Source organism: Triturus cristatus, chromosome 1_2 (assembly GCF_964204655.1).
Source record: "Triturus cristatus chromosome 1_2, aTriCri1.1, whole genome shotgun sequence".
NCBI classification, from domain to species: Eukaryota; Metazoa; Chordata; class Amphibia; order Caudata; family Salamandridae; genus Triturus; species Triturus cristatus.
In genome coordinates, this window is record NC_140580.1 from 63,483,100 (window position 1) to 63,509,063 (window position 25,964).

A 25,964-nucleotide genomic window follows, 5' to 3' on the forward strand; every position below is an offset into this window, starting at 1 on the left:
CATGTGGACTGGAGGTCCACGGATGGGAGGGGGGGACCCTCCCAACATTTGGTAGACACCAATTGGCGTTGCCATGGTGACTCTAGGCTTATCAGACGGGCAGGCGGCATGGGGCTGGCCTGCCCTGGGATCGCCCGTAAGATAACCCACCGTGTTTGCATATTTATTATGCTAATAAACCTGCAGCAATATTTCTCCACTTCATTCAGTGTCATGTGTTTTATTATGATTATGTACTGATGTGTGCTATGATAACGGTTGCCGATATTGGCACTATGTAAGGCTGCCCGGGGGGGGGTTGCGCTGCGGCCCGCCCCTTGAGGGCGGCCGCCTTAGTGCCACAGGAAGGCACAGGGGTGGGAGGTCGTGTCCCTGGGCTTGACCTAGGGAGACCCCAGTCAGGTAGCTGCTTCCGGCGGGGAGGAGCCAAGGGGGGGGGTACATATTCGGTCCCCGCCCCCTCCTCGCCCTCTTGTCCGCTCGTTTGCCTTGCCCGCCCATCCGCTTACCCGGCATCTGGAGGGACAAGAAGGGGGGGGAGGTTTTTTTTTTTCTAACAATTTTCACTTTGTGTTGCAGGAGGAGTTACAGGGCGATCCAGGGTCTGCACATACCAAGGGGTATAGCATGCAGCAGCACCGTGTGGTGCTAAGCCAGGATACCCAGGGATCTTTTAGCGTGTCCACTGGAAGACCTACGGCGCCCCGCTAACCGACAGGCGGTTGTGGGTCTGAGCAACCGGGGGCTGCCATGTATGCTCCGCCCACCCATCACGGGGGGGCGTGGTGAAGCATGTGGACTGGAGGTCCACGGATGGGAGGGGGGGACCCTCCCAACATTTGGTAGACACCAATTGGCGTTGCCATGGTGACTCTAGGCTTATCAGACGGGCAGGCGGCATGGGGCTGGCCTGCCCTGGGATCGCCCGTAAGATAACCCACCGTGTTTGCATATTTATTATGCTAATAAACCTGCAGCAATATTTCTCCACTTCATTCAGTGTCATGTGTTTTATTATGATTATGTACTGATGTGTGCTATGATAACGGTTGCCGATATTGGCACTAAGAGTCACCCCATTGGACCTAATAACACCCCACGAACTGGCATTATTACAAGGGTGAAATGTGGATATCCCACAAACCCTGAAGAGCTTAAAAGAAAGATGTGCATATTTCACAACTGTAAATACTTTAAATCGCAAAAGGAAAAAAATATCAATGTCTCATCAAAAAGAAAATTTGGCAAGGCGTGATGTTCAGATGGGGCGTTAAAAAAATCTAGACATGATTTACTAGAATATACTATTTTTCAGCACATGCTAAGAAGAGATGTAGTTGTACACCAACAACAGGAAAACTTGCATCGTACAAACAAACATGCGTCCATATTGAAAACATAGAAACACATATTATTTAATGATTGTAGCCTGATCTTGCTCTTAAACGCTCGGAAAATCCAGGAGTCCCTTTCTGAGCATGCGCACGGGACCTCTATTCCTGTTGCGGTCATGCGTAATAGGAAAGAGCTGGAGTGCTCTTTTGTTCTTGCGGGGCCTGGTCGCAGGAAGGGAACTGTGCTATAGGGACTGAGCCATACTCCGCCTCACCGACTTCATAGTCACACCCCAGACACTGCTACTAAACTTGGTCAAGATAAATATAGCGAGGCGACTAGACGAGAGATGTTCCAGCAAACCCTATTGAAGGTAAGTTGCGCCTTGTACATAGTAATATCATGCGTCTCGTGCTCGGGTCCCAAAAATTGGTGGTATTAGTAGTTGTTGAAAGGAAACAGGTGGAACAAGAATTTGTTTCAGATTTACAAATTCTTCCTCTGTAATTTGAATACATCAAGCGTTACAGCAAACTTTCCTTTAGCCCACTGGCTTTCGGTGGCATAGCACAGAACAGCTCCAAAACATGGCAAATACGAAACGGGAACCAGCTACGAAGGAGTTTAAGAAATAGAACCAGGAGCTTTTAATTTCAAGAGGGCAGCTGATATTCTTCCCCCCCCAAAAAAATAAAAGACCCCCTCTCTCCAAAACCCCAAAGTAAACCACCCCTCCCTCCAAAAGTCGAAAATAAAATGGCCCTCCCTCCAAAAGTCCAAATAAAAACAACACTAACTACAAAATAAAACACAACCCTACACTTTCATGCATTACACATATCAAATGAAATAAAATAAAACAGCACATGCCCACGGGCTGCGCATCCTCCTTGATGTTCTCCTTCTCCGATGCATGAAGAGCTCCCCTACTCAATCCCGACGCTGGTCTCATGCTGCTAACTAGCATGAGAGGCGTGCCTAGATTGGATGGAGTGGGCTGGCATGAAGAGCTCCCCTACTCAGTCCAGACGCTGCTCTCATGCTGCTAACCAGCATAAGCGAAGCCCCTGGATTGGATTGAGCGGGCTAGCTGGATGCTCCACGCCTTGGAGGCCTGTGCCTTGGTCTCCACATAGCTGCCTTAAGACAGCTGGGTGGAGAGCTTTAAAGTGCACATGTCACTTTGGCTGGTGCAAAACAGCCCACAAAAGTGACATGCGCCATTTGGAGCGTTCAGTCAGCCCTGCTGCAGTCCTCCATGTGGAGCATGTCTCTGCGCTGGCACTTCTGCAGTGCCCACTGCGCCAGTAAAAATAAAATGCCAATTAAATCTTTTCATTGCCATTTTATTCTTTCCTGCTTGGCTTGCAGCTGTGGGGGTGAGGGGGATGCTCCTGCGCACTCAAGAAGAAACCGCCCCTGTTTAATTTTCTAGCTAACTAACATTGAAGTGGAGGGAGGTTTAAAGAGGAGAGAACTGTCAAAGCCATCTTTTGCTTTACAGACCGAGCGCCTTCTACCTAAATAGCATATGTTTAATTTAGATGTTAGATATATTAAATATTAGTTTATTTATAGTTTCCAAACGATATAAACAAAATATTTTATTTGCCTTTAACAAATTCATAGGGAGTGATTATCACAAATATTATTTGCTCAGGAAACCTGATATAAGATTAAAAAAAGTCGCAATCTGTATAATACGAGTTCAAAAAAATATAATTTTATCTAAAATTTGTCCTTACTGGTGCCAGAATTATAATAAGCATTGGCAAAACCAGGACTGGCTTGCATTGTCAGTGCATGTTAGAAATACATTTGAATTGTCAAATTAACAAAAGGTGCGTGTGCCGTAACAGTATTGTATTGTATAGCACGATAAGCAACAACATTGTTACTGGTATTGTGAAGCCATAGTACCAGTCGGTTTGGCTTTAACTGTGGTGCTGCGGTATGCAAATGAAGGCATTCTTAAATGCGCACAATCTCTGAGATTAATCATTTCTATTGATTGATTTATTAAAAGTAACGTAGATTAACAGTCAGTTGCCCAGGATTACACCAAGAGTCAGCATAAGTTTGTGAATGCCTCACTTCAGGCGAAGTTCCAGTGTTTATGTCTGCTCTCCACACCACTCATTCTGTAATAAATTTCCATCATTCTTAGGTTATTTATTTGAATGTGTCTTTGTGGTGGTTGTGTCTAAAAATGGTTTCTTACATAATGCATAACTATGCTTATATAAGTAGTGTCAATTGCACATTTTCAGAATTTTATCGTCTGCTGTATAATTTGCAGATTTTAACCACAAAAAATGGTTTCTAGCCTGAATGGATAAAAAGTTACTGAAACTGGGACGACCTGTATTGCAGTGAATAGGAAGACCCTTCGCAAAGGTTGACTGGTCACCTTTCTGTTGCTTATTGTTGTATTCGGGTGTTAAATTGGTGCTACTGAGGTGAAACATTTGTTCAGTTAGTGTTAGCATGTGTGAAATGTCAAAATGATAAAGTAATACTATCACAAAATGTGCAGCATTACACCTCATAACTTGGCTTTTATTGCTGCATAATTCAACCCGGATGCATAATTTGGTCCTCTCCTCCCGCATAATTCCAGTGGCCCTGACTATGGTGCAAGGCAGAGGTTTGATTTTGATTTGATTGTGGAATTTATATAGCGCACGATTGCCCGGTGGCGTTTAGGCGCTTTGTGGAGGAAATTGCCAGAGATGGTATATTTTAGTTTGAAAAGAGCCATGTCTTTAATAGTTTTCTGAAACCAAGCAGTGTTGGGCAGCTTTTGATATTTAACGGAAGCAGGTTCCACACCCTCACAGTACCCAGGCCAAAGCTTCTTCCTTCCAATCTTGCTTTCTTGAATTTTGGTGTTTGGAGGAGTTTGCTCCATGCTGATCGTAGGTGCTTTGATGGATGGTACCATGTGATGTGTTGCTTCAAGAATGCTGGTCCATTTCCGTGGACAGCTTTGTATGCTAGACATAGGGCTTTAAAGTCTATTCTTTTCTTCATGGGTAGCCAATGGAGTTTTTTCAAGCCTTCAGAGATGGGCTGGAAATTGGGAACGTCTAGCAGCAATCTGGCGGCATCGTTTTGTGCTTGCTGAAGTTTAACCATGTGCTGTTTCTGAAGGCCTAAATATAGTGCATTTCCATAGTCCAGTCTAGCCACAGCTAGGACCGTCACTAGTGTTTTACTGCTTCAGGGGGAATGAAGGAGCGCACTTTGTGGACTGATTTTAAAGTGAGAAACACCAACGAGACGACTTTGTTGACCTGGTGTTGGAAGGTCAGTCTGTCATCAAAAGTGACACCCAGGTTTCTCACTTTATGGACTGGGGTAGGGTGAGCACCCATACTGGAAGGCCACCAGTTTTGTGACCAGAAGGATGTGTCAGAGCCCAATAAGAGTACCTCAGTTTTGAATCTATTAAGCTTTAGACAGTTTGTCCCCATCCATTGGTTTATGTGGGACATGCACTGGTTAAAACGCTCAGCTGTTTCCTCAGGCTTGCTAGAGATGGACACCACTATTTGGGTGTCATCAGCGTAAGATATGAGTGTAAAACCGAATTCCCTGATGACCTTAGCTCAAGGGGTCACATAAAGGTTGAACAGGGTGGGGCTTAAAGAGGAGCCCTGCGGCACCCCACAAGGCAGCGTAAACTGTTCTGAACAGGAGTCCCCAATCTGAACATATTGGTATCTGTTGTTCAGAAAGGATTTGAGGAGTTTTGGAGCAGAGTTCTTGATTCCCACCTCTTGGAGCCTTCTGATTAGAGTGTCATCGTTCACAGTGTCAAAGACTGCCGACAGATCCAACAGGATCAAGGCGGCCTTGGCACCCGTGTCCAGTATTGCCCGGATCTCCTCTGCTGCCATGATCAGGGCGGTTTCAGTGCCATGTTCTTGTCGGAAACCATACTGTGAGGAATCCAGCAGGTCTGCTGAGGAGATGAAGGTCGTTAGTTGGGAGTTCAGACTTTTTTCCAGGGCCTTGGCCGGGAAGGGGATCCTTGCTATTGGTCTATAACTGCTGTTGCCATTGGGATCTAAATTGGGTTTTTTAAATAATGGAAGAATGGATATTGTCTTCCATTCATCTGGAAAGACACCTGAGCTAATTATTTCTTTAAAAAGTATGTTAAGTTGTTCACTGATTGTATCAGAGTGGAAGTTTTCCATCTGTCTGGACTCCTTACTCCTTGCTAGCGTAGTTTGTTTATTGTGAAAAGCATATGGCAAAGCCAATAGGCTTCTAATAGTGGATTGTTATCACATTATGTTACAGGCAGTGGAACAGTATTTGGTTAGAAGTAATCTCACATATTACCGGTGTAAGCAAGGGCTTTGGTGTTGGTCGCCCACTTTGCCTAACCCTGAGAGTAGAATTTCACTGTGCGGATTCTTGTTAGCTCTCTATTGCGAAGGGGTATATTTTGTTTTGCCAGCTGTAATTTTCTTCAGTAGGCCTCTGTTGTATAAAGCGTCAAGGCACGGATAAAGGATAGAGGCCTTATCGCTTCATTGGGAAAATTGATGTCAGCTTCTTTCGGTGTGATCTGTTTATAACAGAAATTCATGGCAAAACAAGTAGGCCTATCTTACTTAGTGTAAAGAGCATTTGTTTGAGGCAATAGGCTTTTAATGGTGAATTGTTATTACACAATGCTAAAGCCTGTAGGCAGGTATTTTGTTGCATGGAATGTCACAGATAACCAAAGTACGCACAGGTTGTGGTGTTGGTGACCCACCCAAACAAACCATGGGGATAGACGATTTGCACTATGGTACTCCTTATTAGGCCCCATTAGACGGTATTTCATATAGTTTTGACAGCTACATTTTGAACATATTTGTAATTTTATTCTAGCCTTGTGGGGAGGCTTATGACCAACACACTAGGTCGGAGTTGGTTATGGTGACAAGTCAATGATAAAGGTTATAGGCCCAATTGTTTATAATGAAAAATAACAATAAAAGCATTAGACCTCACATATAGATGGTGAAATACATGTGGTAGTTTATAGGCATTTAACGGTAGGATGTTATTACTCTGATTGAAAGCTTACATGTAGGTATTGTGTTACATGGAATCTCACTTCTTAATGTAGTAGGCAAGGGTTTGGTGCTGGTTGCCCCCTCTGAAAAACCATGGGTATAGAAGAATTGCACCGTTAGAATCCTTGTTAGGCACTCTTAGGAGCAATAGTATTTTGCTTTCCGACTGTACTTTTGCGTACGTAATTTTATGATTGTATGCCGGTGGGTGCCTTTTTGAAAAGCTTACGCTCTGTACAGGAGGCCTTAGTTGGTGATGGTGATCAGCCAATGATCATAACTAGAGGCCAGATTGGTTCAGTAGGGAAAATAAGCCTGATCAGATCTGTTTATTATGAAACGTTATGCTCAACGCAGAAGGCTCGGCATATTGATTATGAAAACCATATGTTAGCCACTAGGCATTTAAGGATTGATTGTTATTTCTCTTTATGGAAGCTTACAGATAGTTATTTTGTGACATGAATTTTACACTATGATAATCCTTGCTGGAATCTCTTCTTAGCGGTCTGCCAGAATCTTGTAATAAAAAATCATTAAATAATACATCCATCCATGTATAAATATATATATCCATAAAGATACATAGAGGGCCTTTGGGCCAGCTCTGTTCTGGCCTTGGACTGTCTGAGCATAGTTTTCACTCTGCTTCCATACATGACCTTGTATATCGCGGGGTAGTGGTTCAGTCCAAATCTGTCATTGGCTCTCTTGTCCTGTGAAAAATGGCATTTTTCGATCACATGAGCACATCCACCAGAAAATGGGAATGGGAATGCTTCTGTGTCCGGGCTGGATGTCCAGGCCTTTAGTTTTCAGTTTGCTCCTTTTATATTTCCCCTTTCATTTCTGTGCCTCTCCTCTTTTAATCGTAATGTTTCTTAAGGTGTAACTACTGCTCTTCAGTCAGACCTAGCATGCCTGGTACTCATTTCATTTGCAGTGTGCCCCAGCCCATGTGGTCACTTCCTCTAAACCAAGAGTCCATTATGGAAACCTTGTGTTCATTGTGTACCATTTTTTTTACCATTCTGCGATAGTAAACATGTTTCTACATGTGGCAGCCGCAGCCATGCTGGCCCTTGAAAACAATAGACTATTTACAGTACCTCTGCAAGGACACTCGCTGCTGTGTTTAGTTTCGTTACTGCAAGTAAATACCCATCGTGTTTAGACAGCAGCATGTTTCATTTTTCCTACTTGTATTTTTTAATTGATCTTGCATGTTTTTGGGGGGTTTTACATTGTTGTGTCAGAGGGTGAATGCAAGAATCAATTAGTGGATGAATGAATGGATGCATGAGTGTAAAAATAAGTGACAGAGTGCATGTATGATGATTTATTGAGTGCCTGAATCCATCATTGATACAAAAGGCACTTCATAAATAAACCAGACCTATTGGCATTGACAGTGCTTGTTTTCTTTTTTTTTACAAATTCAGCAGAGAATTGATAAATTAAAAAACAAGTGTTTGCATTATTTTGTATGCATGTACCTGTGCAGATGCAACAGGGCAAGGGCAGTCATTGGCTTCTTTTTTTGTCTTCTTTAACCATGCTGCACAGGGTCTCTAAAAACCATTGGCAAAGCCAGTCTATCACAAAGGCAAGACCTATTGGCTTTGCCACTGCTTTTTAAACCAGGTGCTGAGATTTGGGGGCGGAGGCTGGGTGAGAGGGTTGTGGGTTTTTGCAATGAAGTTAGACCTTCTCAAAACAGCCGAACATACACCGTAGTACTAAACTCAGTATCCAATGTAGTGGTACTCAGTTGATTAGCACTCTGTGTAATGACCATGGAAGATTGAGTGGTGTTGCTGCGATTCAAACTCGTGACATGGAAATCACAGCAATCGTCAGAAGCTGATATTTGGCTCTCGGGTCCATAACCAGCTTATTTTGGGCCCTCTAATTAAGGAAATAAATATGAAGGGCAGAGATTCTATTACTGGACGGTCCATTTTATTCGAGGTAGAGTTAACTACGATTTCTAGCTCGAACACTGGATCAATACCAGCAGTGGGTGTATGAAACTGACACTGTTCACGGTTTTCCTCATACTTACATTTAGTACTTTTCTTGCTCTTGGTGAATTTTTCATATAGAATTTTATCTTTAGCGCCATGGCAGCTAGTTGTTTGTCGGGCCACGTGTCTGTTCTAGTATTCTGTTTTTGTACTTTTAATTCCATTTTCCCAAAGCTGCAGGTTCAATGTTTGTGAATTGATTATAGAATGGGTAGTTACATAGCGAACCTATTTGATTTGTGTTTAATAATATATACTTGCCTGCCTCCGCATTGCTCTCTTTTTTGTAATTATTTTCTTACTTTTAGTATGCGCTTTTTGAATCTCTCTCCGTGCTTCTCCGAAGACTATATGAAATCAGAACAAGCATTGGCATAGCCAATAGGTCTCGCTTTTGGGACCTTATAAGTATTTAGTTATGCAACTGTTGCATGGCTAAACACTTATAAGGTCCCAAAAGCGAGACCCATTGGCTATGCCAATGCTTGTTTAAAGGTGCACCCAACGCAAAAATTGAAAATGTGCCTTTTGTGTAATATGGCCCATGATGTATGATAAGGATACCACAGAATGTGTTGCATAATCTTCCCACACCCTCCTCACTCCTGTAGCTGTAAGAGGTGTGCTTATATGTTCTCATCCACTAAAGACTATTCTTGAAAAAAGGAAGAGCAGAAGAAAAAGCAGAAAAGAAAAATTTAAAATATTGAAATTTAAATGAACATATCCTATCTGATTTATCACTAAATGATGTTGATGACTGCATTGTACACCTTTGTGTTTCAGGCACCGGTGAGGTTCAGTGATGTTGTTGCCTGTTTCTCTGAAGAGGAGTGGAAGCTTTTACATGAATGGCAGAATGAACTTTACAATAATGTGATGAAGGAGATTCATCAAGTCCTGATTTCTCTTGGTAAAATTATCTTTTATGATTGTAAACAGTGATTTCTCCAGTTTGCTTCCATATTTGCTTTGTTAGACAGTATGAGATTGTATAGTTTGTTTAGTTAACTTTTCACTTAAACAGTAAGAGTTAAGTAGTAAAAATGTTTTACAGTTATCGCTGCGTTTTATGGTGCCTACCAGGGGTGTGGGATTTTATAAAATATCTACTTGTCCAAGGGATGGGATGCTTAATTTAATTATCCTGTAAAAAATCTACTTGCCCAATTTGGTGCCATGCAGAGAGGTGACAAAATATAGTTGCATTCTCATTATATGAAAGCTCTGTTAATATCATCTTTGAGTATGCTGGTGCTCATGTTATATCAGGGTTTGAATTCCAGCAAAGTTTTGACTTTGCCACCTTTCTGTAGATTATATTGGCCCCTAGTGAGAGAAGCAGAATTCCTATATGGAATTACATTCAATCGTGAGTGGGCTGTTGTTCCTGGACCTGGATTTAGCTGGTGTAAGAAAAATGGACCTAAGTGTAGCAACCGGTAAAAGCACTTTGGGTACTGGCTGCATTGCAACCTGGATCCATTTTCCTGCCCCATGAAACATAAAGCACATGTAATGCTCCTCCATGCCAGACTAAACTTTCCCCTGCCCTCCCCACCTTCTCCACCATCCACCCTGCCTTGCAGCAGCCCCCACTCATGTTTACGGCCTGCCCACAGAAAGTGGTGAATATGAGCGATAATACCTACTGAAAAGGAAATACTGTGCGGAATTCTGCCCAGTAAAGCAAGGGCTACATGGTTATTCCCCATTACAGGGGGATAAACTCATAGTTGTGTGGTACTGATACGGTGTAACTCCACCGTGACAATTTTTATGGCTGTGGATTTACTTCTAAGTCCATACCTTGCAACTCGTATTCGGTGCCATACATAGGCTTAAAGTGGTAGTTGCAGGATTAAAACGCTCTATAAGTATATGCATATCCACTAACATATATGTTTAAGGGTGTTCATCATCTACTCCAGTCTCTTTCCACAGTGAAATAATTTAGACATTTACTCCTGACAAAGGCAGGAGTAAAATGTTTTTCGTGGTGGGCAAAAGGGAGTGTAGGGAAAGTAAATTTGCAATTGTTCAGCATTTTTTTACATGAGCATAATTGCCCATGAGAACATGTATCTCACAAAGGGTTGCTAGGAATATGGTATCCGGACCTGCTTCTATAAACTCTTGCGAATTCCCGAAAGTTGTAAATCTGCACTAAATTACTATACTTGAGTGCTCTTAAGGTAGCTTTCTTTTTTTTAAAATGAAAAAAATAATTGGAATGCATCAAGGGTTTTACAAAATTATGTCTCAGAGAAATAATATTTAAAAGGTTCACAATCATTTTGCAGGTTTTTTTTCAAGCTGCCTTTTGTGAGTACATTTTATTTGGAAAGTAATCACCAATGTTGCTTTCATGTTTCAGCATGTATTTGTAAACAAGAGTGAGCAATCAGGGAGCATTATAAGTAGCTTCAAATAGTAAACATTTATACTCAAACCACTGTCAGTGATGCAAGCTGAGCTCACAGTTCGCTGCATCTCCTTAGAGCACTCACCTTAATGGTAAAGGCATTTGAAATAATAAATCGTATATAAAATTTTGAACAAATTAAGTTCAAGGATAGACATCTTGCCTTGGTGGCAGGCAGTCGTCTTTCACAGATCACAAATTCGTACTGAGGAACTGTAAATTGGCAGCCAAAGGATTTGTGCTACAGTATTTGGGCCTACTTATCCCGTGGACAAAACAAAAATAAACATTTGTCCTTGACCCCAAACATTTTATGTCCTGGGTGTTAGGTAATACTAATTCCATACAATTGGTCTGCTCTCGCTGGAGGGTCCTGCCTAAAGCAGAATCTTGTGATCGTCAAAATATTTCGGTGTGTCATAAAATATAAACTGACAGACTTTGTCTAATTTAAATATAGTACTTTCTATGACTGAGATACCAATCCAAATGTTTTAAAATGTTTACAAGCTAAACTCAATAAAAACAAATGAAGCGACACCCTAAGGCCAATGTTCAATAACAGGAGAACCTATAAACATATTATTCAAAGTATGGGCTCTGGTTTGAAGAATTATGCTTTAATATATGTTTAACATGTCTTAGCAGTTGGAGGAAGTCGCACTGCATCCGGCTGGCGAAGATGTCTGCATCAATGTCTTTGTCTGTGTATGGAAAGCTAGACACCCCAGTGGATCCCGCATTTTAGTTTCCACCAAAAAACCCTGTGGTCCAAAAACCCACCAACCTAACAGGACCAGGGTACTATCATAGATCAAAAGATGAAGGCGGGAGACCAAGACCAGTCCTTTTGAGTTACTAGGCCTACTGGGGCTTTGGTAGTCCATATCTAATTGAAAACTGTTCACAGTGAGGACCCAGCTGTGTCACATTCATTTCAATGTTTTTGACGGGAACAGAAGCTTGAGTGGGCTTATCAATTAAGCACCCCCAGAGGGAGCACTTTTAAGGGACAATATCTTAAAATGATACAGCCTGCTTGATATTCTCAGTGGGTGGTGTCACTCACACGAATAAGACATCCATTGTACTCAGATGCTCAGCCAGTTGCAGTTGGCAACTGTGATTTCGATTTTTAGTCAAACCGCACCTTCAACTGATAATATTTCTGAAGCAATAGCTGATAGAGGATGGCTTAGACTTTCCAGACCAAGGAAGCCAAACTGTTGCCTATGAATTCAAGTTACAAGTTCTCTGGTGAAGAGAATTAACCTTCATGGTTCACCATTACCCTGGGCTCTTTGAGGAGGTCAGCAACAGTCTAGGCCAATAGTGCTACATGGCATAGCAGGTGTGGGTGCGCTATCTCTAAGATACTCTGCGCGACTGTAATGTGCCGATGTTGTTGAAGGTGGGGACAGTGTTAACATCAAAGTCTACGAGGTAATGTGTCCCAGAGTCAAATTCAAAACACTGTTTCAAACTACATTCAATAATGAAGGAGTAACTCAAAAAGGGAGTTTGAGATCAGAAATGTAGGATAGTCCTTGGAGGTTAAGATTTCAAAGTGCAATACAGAAAATAGAAAAAAGCAATGGCAATATTACAGATGTACCTTCCTCCTAAAATGAAAATGACTGCCAAGCTGGAGGTCATTTCTAAAGCATTGTCAGGAACCGCCGTCATGGCGGTTCTTTCCACTGCTTTTTAGGTCGAGCCTAGCGCAGCGCGCATGAGCTGCTCTAGGAAAACGACCTCTTGATATCACTCTAGACTTCTGATCTATGGCTTGCGGTTACGAACAGCGGCTAGCACACGCGCACCACTTGTGGGACGCTGCAGCTGCATTCGCGGCCGCGCTTGTTTCTAATTAGCTTTCACTGTCATGCTTTTTGGAGCAGCCTATTTATTCACCCGCGCTTAGACTTTGAACATCTTAAGCTAAAGCGCGGGTGTTGCAATAGCTTTAAAAGTACTTTTACAGCAATCGCGGCACCCGCTCTTTAGCTTAAGATGTTCAAAGCCTAAGCGTGGGTGCCGTCATTGTAATAGAAAAGTAAACAAACAAGCATGCAGCTGCCATTTTTTTCTGTTTGCTGAATTTAGTTACAGGACGAAGCTTGGCTTCTTTGCTCGGCGCTGCAGTGGAAATGCGGTGGCTATTGGCAGTGTGTGTAGCTTTCCTTGCCCTAGGTGTGCATTTGTTTGAGCTCACTGGCTTGTATTGGTGCCAGAGTTACCAAGTGGGGATCGTTGTTTTTTCCTGGCTGTGTTCGGAGCTCGTAGCGTCTCCGTCAGTGTGGCTGGTGCTTCGAAGGCGGGGGTCCACTTGTGTAGGCGCCCTCTGGCTTTTGTGCGGGTTGGTTCTGTTGGGCACTTCTTGGCGCTAGTAGAGTCCTCCGTGTCACTCTTTAATCACTGGCTCTGTGCACGTTTGTAAATGGCACTGGTTTGTTTTTGTTTTTAAATGGGGATCACTGGCGCTCAGTTCTCAATCATTAGCGTTTCGATGGGCTCAGTGGCACTAGTTTAGCTCCTCAGCTGGTTTCACTGGCATGGATAAGTCACTCCTTAGCGCCTCGTCTGGGCTCGTTGGCCTGGTAGGCTCTGGTTAGCGTCTCCCTGGGGCCGCTGGCACTGGCTGACACTAGTTTAGCACCTGGATGCCTCTAGCTGGTACACAGCTTAGGTCTGCGGGCTCCTCCCCGCACAGGGGGCGAGTTCCCGCTCTAACATGCGCCACGAAGCCCCAGAGGGCAGGGGCGGTGCTGTGTGAGAGTTGAAGGCAGGCTGGAGGTAGGTGCCCTCGGAGGAGGCTGTAATGCAATGTATGATGTGAGGCAGAGGCTGGGCTCCCCATCCCTCCCGGCCACCTGGTCACCCCATCCCTCCCGGCCGCCTGGTCACCGCATGTTCAAACGGGGGCTGCACTGCTGGAGCCCCTCCCCCTGGTATATCTGTATGCACTGCTGGGGCCCCCGGCTCCTCCCCAACCCCACCCAGGACCCGGCTGTATGCAAGGTGCCCCTCCTCCAGCTAGCTCCTCCTCTCGGGAAGCTACCGGCAGGGCAGGGAGAATGCGGATTAGGCGTTACAAAGGCCAGCCTGTCCGCTAGAGCGGGTCACAGCCCCGTGGGGGAGGGGAGCAGACGGACGCACTGTGTGATCTGTGGACGGAAGCACACTCAAGGACCGGGTGTCAATGGTCACCCCCACCCACGGCAGTCACCAGACTGCATCATCAGGATCATATCATGAAATTCAGAATTCACGACTCCGTTGTAAGCCACTATTAATAACAGTCATGAAATGCTGTACATGTACTTGGCGCTACAGCACGTTATTTTTTTGAAGGGCGCATTAACGCCATTTCACTTGGCTCCGAAATTAAAGAAAGTGTGCCACAGGAGCAGAATTTTATTGATGCCCTCAACCCACGTACATTCTCCCAATCACCTCCTCTTTATTCATGTATTTTTCAGACCTACTATGAATGTTGCTTAGGTAGTAAGAACCGGATCTAAATATTCTTTAACTTTTTAATTGAATATGTAAGACAGTGGTGTGTTTGGCCATAAACTCCAGGTTACATGTCTTAATTCCGGAACGGCAAGACACAAACTTTAATCAGTCCGAGTAGAGACACAGCAATTTGTTGAGTATTACGATGTCGGCAACGTTTGACATGTTTTATAGGCAATATGAATGGCAATAGCACTATGCAAATATCGTCACTACACTGCAACAAAAAAAAATGAATAAAAAACATTGTCATTCACAACGCCAGTAACTCTAACTTTCACAAATGCGAGACTGATTCCATTGCAGTGTTTAAGTGCATGGGTGGTAACCTTTATTTATTTGTGGTCTGCAACATAGCACCTACACCGCCAATATGTCGCTTCAGAGCCCTGGGCTGAAGTTGAAATCTCTTTATGTTCTTAGCGGCATAAGCAGAAAGCACAGCTGTAGCCATCTCTGATATACTAGATGACTAAAGCTGAAAGGTTACAACATTTGTCTCTGTTTACTGGCAGCGCTTTGCCGTCCATCTACAGGCATCCGGCTCACCATGACGCATTTGAAACTAACGAGTCACAACCTCACCACGTGGCCAAGTGATAACAACTTCTAAAGCTAAGGGCACAGCTTTCCTAAAACTCACACATTATTCTGCGCATTCATTGATCACAGAAACTGTGCTATTATCGAGTTGAAGCATCTCTACAACTCTGAATTAACTACCCTGCTCCGGGAAGTCGCAACCTTACCTCAAGACCAGTTGAGACAGTCAGGGCGTATTATAAATTCCCTTTTCATTAAGTAGCACGGGGGCCCATCCTAGGGTGTGTGTGGCTGTCACAAGTGGCATGTGAAATAACAGTACATTTTTCAGCACCCAGGATAATGTGCTGCATGGCTAAATACTTATAAAGGCCCAAAGGCGAGACCTATTGGCTATGCCAATGCTTGTTTACATTTTGGTGGAGGGCTCCGTCAACATGAAAGAGTCGTCTCCCATGGCGTGGGGAGCATTTAGCAGTTTTCACTTCCCAATCCTGCCGGTGTTTTCCTGGCGGTGACGGACAATGAAAACTGACCTCTAATTCCGCCCATCTAAATTAGGTGGGCAAAATGAGAGGTCTTCCTCCGAGGGCCCTTACCCCTCAGGGCTGTCGGAGGGGTTTAATCACAGCGGAGACAGAGTAGTTCCCAGTTTGCTGAAACCTAAGTTCCGCCCCCTTGTAAATTTGGTGGGCAGTCCTTTATCTTGGCGGTATGTATACTTGGTTGCGAATTCTCATTGCGGCGATTCTGCCTTGAATGCGGAGACTCCCCCAAAACATTTTCACCCGCCATTTTGTTGTCTTCAAATACTGCCCATTTCTGCACTACTGATTCTTGTCATTGTTTTTCCTACCATATTATGTGTTTTTCTTTAATTCTTCTAAGAGGTGCAGAGATAAATGTATCTGCTTTGACACCTGAGGTCTATCTCTGACCATTCATGTGTAAAAGAAAATACTAATCTCTAGATACGCATGGAAGTCTAGCATGCATTTAATTCCAACAATAGCCAGTAAGCATTCTGAAACTAAGCAAGGCAACTGCTATTTAAATGGACCAGAGCTTTACCCTCGATCAGTTGGAGCATGTAATGCTAAAATCCAATAAAACCTTTCTCAAAACAAGTGATTAGAAGTGAGAACACGTGGCAAAAGCAACACTTGCAGATAATCCCTAATGAGCAGGTGCCGGGATCTTCTCGTAAGGAGGAATGCGAGAAGACCTTGGAAAAGAGATGTATTTAATTCTAACAGGAGCTGACTCTACTTTTTTTTCCAAATCTTAACTTTGTTGTGGCAAATTTCAGAGTGAGGCTTTGCTTTGCTAGCATTGGTCTGCAGAAATGTGCAGTCTACATCATGGAATAACAAAACAATGGTTCATTTAAAATGCGTGTACATGTACAACAATACTAAGGGTTGGATAGTTTTCAAGCAGATACAAGAACAACATCATAACTGAATAATATTGTGTGCGTTAAGGCACATATGAGCATTAGCATTGTCATAGCAATCATATAAGCATTAAGGCAAATATGGGGGTGATTTCACTTTCGCTAAGAGGTTAAACCCTACAGCAATTCAATTCCAAGTGTATTATTTCAGTTTTATTTTATTTCGTCATCATCCTCGAATGTACAAAGTCAATAAGCAGAGGCAATGCTTTTATTACTGCAAGCATGTTAGACGATGCACATAATCAATGTAATCAACGCATTGTTATTATGATCAGGGTTATTGCAATCATGATTTCAAATCTCTTCATTCCCCAATTCCCAAATATCCTTGATAACAAAGACCAGAAGCTAATTAAGTTGAAATCAAAGCATTTCGAATTTGATATAAATTCTTTACACTATCATACTAAGTGAGGTGTTAGAGATGTGTGTTCAACACTAAAAGCCTACTATTGCACAGACGCTCCCTGCCCCCCTTTGACTGCCAGAGACGGTCTAAAGCCATTCCATTCTACAAGAGCATGGTCTGCTGGGCATCTAACTGATCTGTTATTAAACCTTAGGAGATGACCGTGGCATTGGTAGCTTCTTTCAGTATTCCAGCATTTGGTCTACTCTCTTGGATGGCCTGCTCTACACCTTAGTTTAGAAACGGCGAAATGGAGAACTTTTGATAGTAGGGATGGCATAGCCTGTGTAGCAGATCCCAGCCCACTCTTGTGACAGCCAGGGATACGCCTTTCTTCCTCAAATTAAATGAGCATATCTTTCTTTTTTGTTTTAACTGTTTTTATTAACATAGTTGTATGCAGCATACAGACAGAGCATATCTTTCTTGATGGCTACTTTGTGAAACACCAGTCCAGTGGCAAGACTATGTTCATAGGGAATGATTCGAAAAGCATAGTGTCTACAACAGTGTCAGACTTAGTCTATCCCACAGAGACACTCCGGGTGCCTGCTTTGTGGTGCTCACAGACCATCCCCCTTTTCTGGCATAGCAAGATGAGCGATATCAGGTCTGTAACGTCCAAGGAGATTGTTATACTTTTTGAGGCCTTGGAAACACTTGGTGTGGGGGAAGGTGGTGGGGGGGGCGCCAGCTCATTCAGGAAGTCTTTGCCCATGATACAAAAAATCAAGGCAAGTTTTGTTTTTTTCCAAGAGGCACTCGAATCAAAGGCGAGTTCCCCTTCAAGGTGAAGGGCAAGTCAGTGTAGATCCAGCAGGACGAGAGATTATTTTTTGGTGGTTATTCACAAGCAACAGTACATAGGAATTATTCACATACATAGAATGGCGGGTCTGCTCCAAGGACAGATTCTGTACAGGTAGGTTTAATGATAATTCCCCATGCCGTAGCAATGAAGTATCCCACCAAGGATGAGGCTGACGGCAGTGCCAAAGATAGCAGGCCAGACCCACTGGCCGTGTTGTCCGGCTTCGGGGAAATGTCTAGCAAATATTTCTTCCTTTCATTTTCTCTCTCCTCCTCTTTCTTTTGTGTTCTAAGATCTAGGGGAATAGATAGGACGAAGGTAGAATAGTAGGAGCACGAGCCCCAACTCTGTACCAGAGGTGACTTTATTTTGTGTTCCCGTTTGTCCTGGGCTTTTTTCATGCCACAGTCTTGGGGCTAGTGGATGTGTTAAAGTTTGTTTTTTCATGCCTTTGTAAAAAGAGTGGCCACTGTTCATTGTCCATCTCTTAGGTTTACTATACTGCTGCTCCCTTTGAGTGGGGTCTCACTGTTCATCCACACACTGAAAATAGGAAAAGGTGTCTGCTGGCCTTGTTCCTGCAGCTCATCCCATAGAGGGCATTGAGTAGGAAATGGAAGACAAGACAGGTGTTCCCTCATTTTTTTTTTAACTGATCTTGTGTAGGGGTGAAGGAAAGGTACTGTACACTCTCACCCAGAGGTACACTTGCATTCATGAAAATTTCAGTTGTGTGCCCGGAGTGGCTAGCGAAGGGGTTGGTGCTGCTTGATCAAATGTCTCACACATTCATCCTTCAAGGGTCTGTGCTTCAAGAACTGACACCCCTGTCTATCTTTCCTGTTTCTGCATTATCTCTAGAGCCCTCTGCTCTAAACCATGGATTTGCACACATGTAATTTTGTCTCTGAACTGCTCCCATTCCTACCTACGCATCCACTCTATTGTCCCGTTGTCCCCTATCCAAGCGACACCTTTTGTGATTGTAGTCCTAACTGATTAATAATGTGGGACTGCTCATGTTAAGTCCTTAGCATTTTCGTAGTAGGCGGATAAGCATTAAGATACTTATGCGGGTAAGTTCACTTTCTCACAGGTCATTAGGAAAAGCAAAGCTAATGGAAAGACAGGTGAAGAGAGACAAATTGGCAATTAGATATGAGCATGAAGATCTATTGCGTGCATCATTTTATAATACAACGTGCACAAAGGAGATACTGACGGGGTGTAGTGGCTAATTTGTTTCACTGGGGTATAATGTTCGTTTTTCATTTTCCCACATTGAGGATCAAGGAACAAAATAATCTGCCCAGGATCGCACAGTTCTTTCTACTTAAGCAAAAATTAGAAGTGTGCCAGTATGACGTGTAATAGGCATTTTCATTTGTATTTCTCGTTAGCAGTCTCAGGACCTACGTACAAGTGCCCCTGTGAATTCCAATGCCTGCACAAACCTCTGTATGGGCAAGGATCCCAGTTGTAAGTAGTGCACGGATCCGAGTTGTAAATGGTGCAGTGTTTATCGCACCCTCTGTTGAATTTCTGCAGATCAAACTTCTCCGAATCTTGTGTGCTGCCGAATAGCCAGTAATTACTAGTATATGCAGGTTTTGGTGCCCAGAGCACCAAAATGTGCATGTTTGCCTTCAAAAACTCAGATAATCATCACACCCAATAAATTCTAAACACCTTTGTGAATTTTCCTATCCAACAAGAGGCACTAGTAAACAGGCTCTCAGTAGAAGAGAGGCAGTGAATGCATGAATCCAGAGTCGCATCTCCCCCAAACACTCCTGATCAGGAGGCATTCTCACTGACAGCCATCTTTGTAGAGTTGCTGTACTTCTGAAACCACGATGCAAACACTTCTTATAGCCAAAATGCTAGCATTAGTATGTCCGAGCAGGGATGCCTGCACCGAGCACGTTGGCTGTGCTTTTAATGAGACTTACCCAGCTCATTCAAAGAGAGCTGCTATAGGTATAAAGAAAATGGACCTGCATCTGTTGCCTGTCGGAGCTGGGAGTGCAAAGACTGAATGTATAGACTGAATGTATAGACTGAATCTAGATCCTTATCCCCATGAGGTTTGATGCATATTGGTGGCCAGTGTGTCGGAAACATGCACTGCTATGCCAAACTTCCTAGGATAGTGCTCCCCAACTGTTTATGACCGGTGCCATGGCTTGCACATTTGTGGCAGATAATGAACAAGAGCTTGGGTTAGAGACATATGTCCGTGGGAAATTTCAGGACATCATCTCCATATTAATGTGTATGATTGTCCTCATTCCTGTTCACCTGGAGATGCATTTCATGGAGACTATACTTCCCTGGGCGATTCTGGTCAGATGTTCCTGCTCCCGAAATTACTTGGTGCTGGGATACTTTGCCCAATTTTACCAGGTGCAATAAACAGCCCAGGTAAAACCACAGACATTCAGAGGCAGGATTGCAAGAAAAGTGAGTACCGAGTTGTTTTGTGGTTTACAAATTATTTTGTTTGGATGTGCAGATTTTTTTTATTTCCACCCTTTTTAAATTGATGGTTCAGAGTGTGACATGCTGTCTGCAAATTATGCTTGTGGATTGTTTGGCACCTTTGGTAAAACCTTGCTCTGCTGTCCCAGCTCCGTCGAGAATTCCTGGCTAGATCACTAGTACCACAGCTGTTAAACCTTGCACTTGCCAGTTTTTGCATATATAGGCACTTTCGTGAGATTTGTATCTGACCTCTCAGGGCTCTAATTCATGCATATTCTTACCATATTCATTAATTTTGTTTCAAGTCATGTGGAAATTGTATAATTATATTTACAGTTGGAGATGTAAATTAATTAATAATTTCTGTTTCTTTTCAAAACAGGTCCTCTTATTGCCAACTCAGTCTTTTCATTAAAAGTGAAAGAAAAGGAAGATGTCTGTCCACTAAAGAATCGGAGTGCAAGGAGAAAGTCCACTGTCACTGTTCCCACAGGTGAGTGAGAAGTACTGACATGCTTAAGAAGAGAACTGAAAAAAGGTTGAGGCCGCCTCCCCATGTTTTTTATAGGCACAAATACGTACAACTGCATACATACTTGCATGAACACTCATATACACAGTTCACCTGTAAACTCACATGCTAAAACAGACACAATTAACATTGACATGTACCATGACCATTTAGTTTGATAACCTGGGTGAACCTGATGTCACTGCATAGTCCCAACATAGCCTCTGCATGGATTCAGTATGACTTTGTCAGTGCATTTGCATAGACTGCTTTGCCATAACATGACATGAGGAGCGACTCAACATGTCTCCACATACTCTCAGCATGACTGACAATTGTCCATGGCTTGATCTTAGCATGACTTCAGCATGGCCTTATCATGGTGTTAGCTTGGTCTCAGCATTATGTTGGCATGGTCACCTCTGTAGGGCCTCATCAGGGCCCAGGCCAAAAGTTCAGCTATTTTGTGTCAGTTTGGCTAGCGCCGTCCTATAGGAGGTGAGGTAATGGGACAGTAATTCTCAAGCACCTGATTATGTAATGATTACATTGGAGTAGGGTCATGGCTGTGCCTTTCTTCCATTGAGTGTGACGGAACCAGTAGAAAGAGGGAGATTGAAGACGTCAGTAAGATGAGAAATAAAGGCCGGGGCTTAGGAGTGAAAGACTGAGACTAGTCGGGTGTCTAGCGAGCTGGACTTAACCTTGTGGATGATTTCTGCTACCTCCAGAATAGAGGCAGTAGAGAAAGAATACCATTTGTGACCAATAGTAATATGCAGAGCAGGATCAACTGCTGAATGGAAGTCTTTGATTGATTGGTAAATATTTTCAGCTTTAGATATAAGAAGCTCTGCTCACTGATACTAAAATTCCATTGAGGAAGTAGGTTTTTTAAGCTAGTGATAGGCTGAATTTTGTTTTCGAATACAAACTGTTCTTTCAATTAACTTGTTGTTGATTGAAAGGCATGTATCACAATTAGGGGGAGTGAGAAGCTATGCCCACAAGGTACTCTCAGTCTCCCAAATATAGTACAGTCTAAACAATCTCCTAGGGTTAACCTTATCCTCGATACTCTACCTGCTACAGGGGTTGGTTAGTGAGATCTTGGCATCTCTTAATTTTTTTTTATAGGATCCTCACCCACAGGTCCTACCCGTGGCATGCTTCATCATTGTATCCTTATCCACTGCACCCAGTGTTAATGGGTGGGCTCAACACACTTTGTTAGAGGAGCACTTTTATAAGAGAGATTGTATTGGTCAACATTGGCTGCTGGATCCTTTTGTCTATGCTTTTTAATCTCAGGGCCTTTGGCAAGCTTAAAAACAGAATGGTGTAACTGGATATCATAGCCCAAAACATCAAATTGGGGTTGATATTTTTCAGCCTCTCTATGTGCCTCTAAGAGTCAACGAGCTATCTTCGGGACCAAGACAAATCTAATCCCTACTTTTCTCTAGTTGGTATTTCCAACTTTCTAGTCTCTTAGTGGTGTGACACTATCACACATAGAAAAGGAAGCATGCGCGCTTTTTCCTTTATATTATTTAAAATTCTAGAAGAAGAGATCCGTTATCACATATTTTTACACTGTCCATGTAATCATGCTATGTGTGTATGTCAAGGCATGCATACATGTGAGATCACCCTCACTTTCAAGCTCATAATTTGTCACACAACTTTTTTAAAATACTAAAAAACACTGCACATGTTGTAAATACAAATAAAGTAGTGTAATGTGCACACACATGCCCAAAACAGCCTTCCCAGTGACTTACACTTAACGTAGATTGTGTTTAGCTCCATAGGACCTAGGAGGAGGGCGATCCCTGTAGTCACACACTACGGAAACAAATGAGTAATGATCATGTAGATGGTTCTCAGTTGAACCGTACCATCCTTAATGGCCTCTCTTTACATATGCGCCAGAGACATACTTCGTCAAAGGAAATCGTCCTGTCATGCACCTACTTTGGGTCCTTGAGCCTTGAATCTGTCCGACTCCATGCCATAGCAGCTTTAAGTACCTTGCATGTTGCCGAGGAGGTCTTGATGTGTTTCTCTGCTTCAGGACCGAATATAGCATGTTACAACGCATGCTATAACATCGCGTACTATTACAACGACCGCGTTGTTAGTACGCGATGCATTTACATCGCAAGTCATTACAATAACTTGCATTAGGGGGGTGCTGGACTTAGGAATAGTATTAATTACTATTCCTACTCCAGTTTGCGCAACAGTAGGGAAGGTGTTGGAATTTATTTCAAATACCTAAGCGCCCCCTAGTGCAAGTCGTTGTAATGACTTGCAATGTAATTGCATCGCGTACTAACAACGCGGTCTTTGCAAATAGTAGCGCAATGCAATGACAGCATTGTAAATGCTGTTTCCCTCAGGACCCAGCGTGTCCAGTGCATTATGTCACGCTCTCGCTGCGACCTCTGAGGGGCGTTTTCTTTGTCTGTTGGTGTGTAGCAGGTTGGGAGATGTAGTCCTTACCTGGCTTCTTCTGTATTTATTATATTTTTTTAGTGATGTCTGGAGTGCGCTTTTCTTTTTTTTTTTCCTCAGGGGATTGCTCTTGAACCAGAAACAATGAATATTACAAACTGATTTATTTTATTTGAAGTACCTCCCGGGGGAGTCATACACTTCTGTTATGTTTAGAGATTTTTTTAAAGCGCGTGATTACCACAAGGTGTCTTGGCGCTGTCTGAGGGAACATAGGGGATGTTTAGAGGTTAAATAGCCAGGTCTTTATCTCCTTCATAAAAGATGTCAGTGAAGGGATTGCTCTGAGATGAGGTGGGAGGCTGTTCCAAAGTTTGATCTTTTTAAGGACTATACCTCTGCCACCCCATTGCATCTTTTTAAATTTAGGGACAGCTAAGAGGTTGGCTTTGGCCGATCTGAGTTTTCCATTGGGCTTATATCTCTTAAAAGCTGAGCTAAGAAAGTCTGGCCCTGAGTCATGCATTCCTTAATGGGCTAAGCAGAGGGCTTTGAAATTTTGCATGACTGCGCATGGGAAGCCAGTGAAGCTTGCGAAGTTCCTGCGTGATGGAGTGAAATTTGGGAAGCTTAAGAATCAATCTAGCCGCTGCATTTTGGACAGACTGAAGTCGACTCATGTTTTTCTAGAATGGTTAGAAAGAGACTATTGCAGTAGTCCAACCGAGGTAGGACTAGAAGAGTGATTAAGGTTTTCCTCTGGCTACTTGGGATAAAAGGAAGTATTTTCCTGATCATTTTTAGGATATAGTAAGCTGAGGGCGTAATAGCGGATATTTGCGCACTCATATTAAGGTTGCCCTCAATAATGACTCCTAAATTCTTAGGTTTGGTGATGGGAAGAGGAGGCTGGGGCACGTTTTCAGGCCACCAATTGGTGGCCCAAGCTGGAGAAGGGTTACCGAACACAATGATCTCGGTTTTACCTGAGTTAAGCTTCAGGCAGTGCCCACTCATCCAGCCACTGACTACCTTGATGCAATTTCGGTATCTTAGAGGGACTGACAAATCATTATTGACTGCCACAATTATCAACTGAGTATCATTAGCATAGGAATTTACCTCCAGGTTGAAGCTTCTAATGAGAGGGGCCAATTTTGCTACATAAACATTAAAAAGAGTGGGGATTAAAGATGACCCCTGAGGGACTCTGCTTGGCAGGGAAAAAGGTGAGGAATTACATTTCCCTAACACTACGGTTTGTGATCTGTCACTGCGAAAAGAGGAGAGAGGATCGACTGCGACCCCCTTCACTCTTTATTTCCTTTAGACAGCCAATGAGAGTAGTATGATCAACAGTATTGAAGGCAGCAGATAGGTCCAGTAAAATCATAACTACTGAACCTTCACTATCTACTGCTTTCCTCACTTCTTCTGTTGCCTTGACCAGGGCAGTTTCTGTACTATGCCCTGGTCGAAAGCCATACTGAGAGGTGTCCAGGAGCTGATTATCTAGAATGTATTTAGATAGCTCAAATTTCTTTATCTTCTCACAGATTTTTGCGGGGAGAGGTAAACGTGCAATTGGACGGTAATTCGAAGTGCCATTAATATTTAGGTTGGACTATTTTAATAGTGGGAGAATAGAAGCCTGTTTCCAGACAGAGGGAAGGTCCCAGTAGCAAACATGCTATTGAAAATATCAGATAGGTTCCTTGCAATAATGTAAGGAACCAATTTCAAGATCTTTACCGGGCAAGGGGGAACCAGATTTACTTTGCAAAAGTAAAGCGCTCACTTTTTCTGGTGTGGTGGCAGAGAAATGGGTAATCGAACAGTCACCTGGATCACTCCCTTTATGGGGTACCGGAGGATGAGGGTCCCCACTATCAAAGTCCTTAAAAATCCAATTGACTTTCTCTTTGAAGGTGGTCTCAAGGGCATCACAAAAAGATTGACTGTCAGAGGAATTCGTCTTATTCTAAATGGTCGTGAGTCTCTGAACAACTTGGAAAAGTTGTTCGAAGAGTTGGAGGCCCTATCAATTACTGTAGTGAAGTAGCTGCTTTTTTCCTTTGCGATGTGATCTTTGTAAGTGGCTAATGCCCTTTTGTATGCCTATCTCATCTGTTCATCGTAATTTCTCCTCCAAATCCTTTTTTGCATCTACAGGCTTGTTTCAAGCCTCAAGGCTTTTGTCAACCAAGGAGCCGTAGGTTCCTTCCTAAACGAACGCTGATTTTTGGTGAGAACTAGCTCCCTGAAGGTGTCCGACAACCAGTCGGAATACCAGATCGCAGCAGACTCGGCCTCGGCAAGTGAAGGGGGATAATGTTCATCTAAGGACTGTGCTGAGGTGACTGGATCTAGTTTACTCCAATCTTTATAACTAATAGTAGCCGGCGTGTTCTGCAAATGGGCCCGATCTCTAAGGCTTTCTGTAGAGAACATGATAACCGAATGATCCGACCAGACTACAGGAAAGATGTTCAGAATCTTTAAAGAAGGATCGTTGGAAAAGAGGCCATCCAGCATATGTCCCGCTGTGTGCGTAGGCTCCTTGACCAACTCTTCAAGTCCTAACGATTCTGCAATATCTAATAGATTAGATGTATACTTAACTTCCGGGGCCTCCAAGTAGAAGTTAAAATCTGCAAAAATAGTGACCTGCTTTAAGAGGATGCTATTTTCCGCTAATACTTAAAAAGCTTGAGAAAACGCAGGAGGTCGATATAGAAGGATCCCGGAGTAAAAAAATGTGGCTGTCCCTACCAATTTTGAACAAAGCTGCCTCATGGACTTCAATGCTCACATTCATGCAGATAACAGAACATTTATTGCAGTAGATTAACGCCAAACCACCACCCCTTTTAATTAATCTATCCTGCCTAAAGAGA

At 43.1% G+C, this 25,964-nt stretch overlaps 1 protein-coding gene across 3 annotated transcripts in view; it reads left to right on the plus strand.

The window, feature by feature from the left end:
- Nucleotides 1-1,530: 1,530 nt before the first annotated feature.
- Nucleotides 1,531-25,964, plus strand: part of LOC146866795 (zinc finger protein 181-like) — a 182,615-nt gene continuing 158,181 nt past the window's right edge. For 2 of the 3 annotated variants that reach the window (XM_085601446.1, XM_085601454.1), the window contains exons 1-3: nt 1,537-1,708; nt 9,230-9,356; nt 20,479-20,589. In XM_085601446.1, the coding sequence (XP_085457572.1) occupies nt 1,685-1,708; nt 9,230-9,356; nt 20,479-20,589 (262 nt within the window). In that variant the 5' untranslated portion in view covers nt 1,537-1,684. Of the gene's footprint in view, nt 1,709-9,229; nt 9,357-20,478; nt 20,590-25,964 lie in introns of all 3 variants that reach the window. The other variant, XM_085601438.1, reaches the window with a different exon arrangement.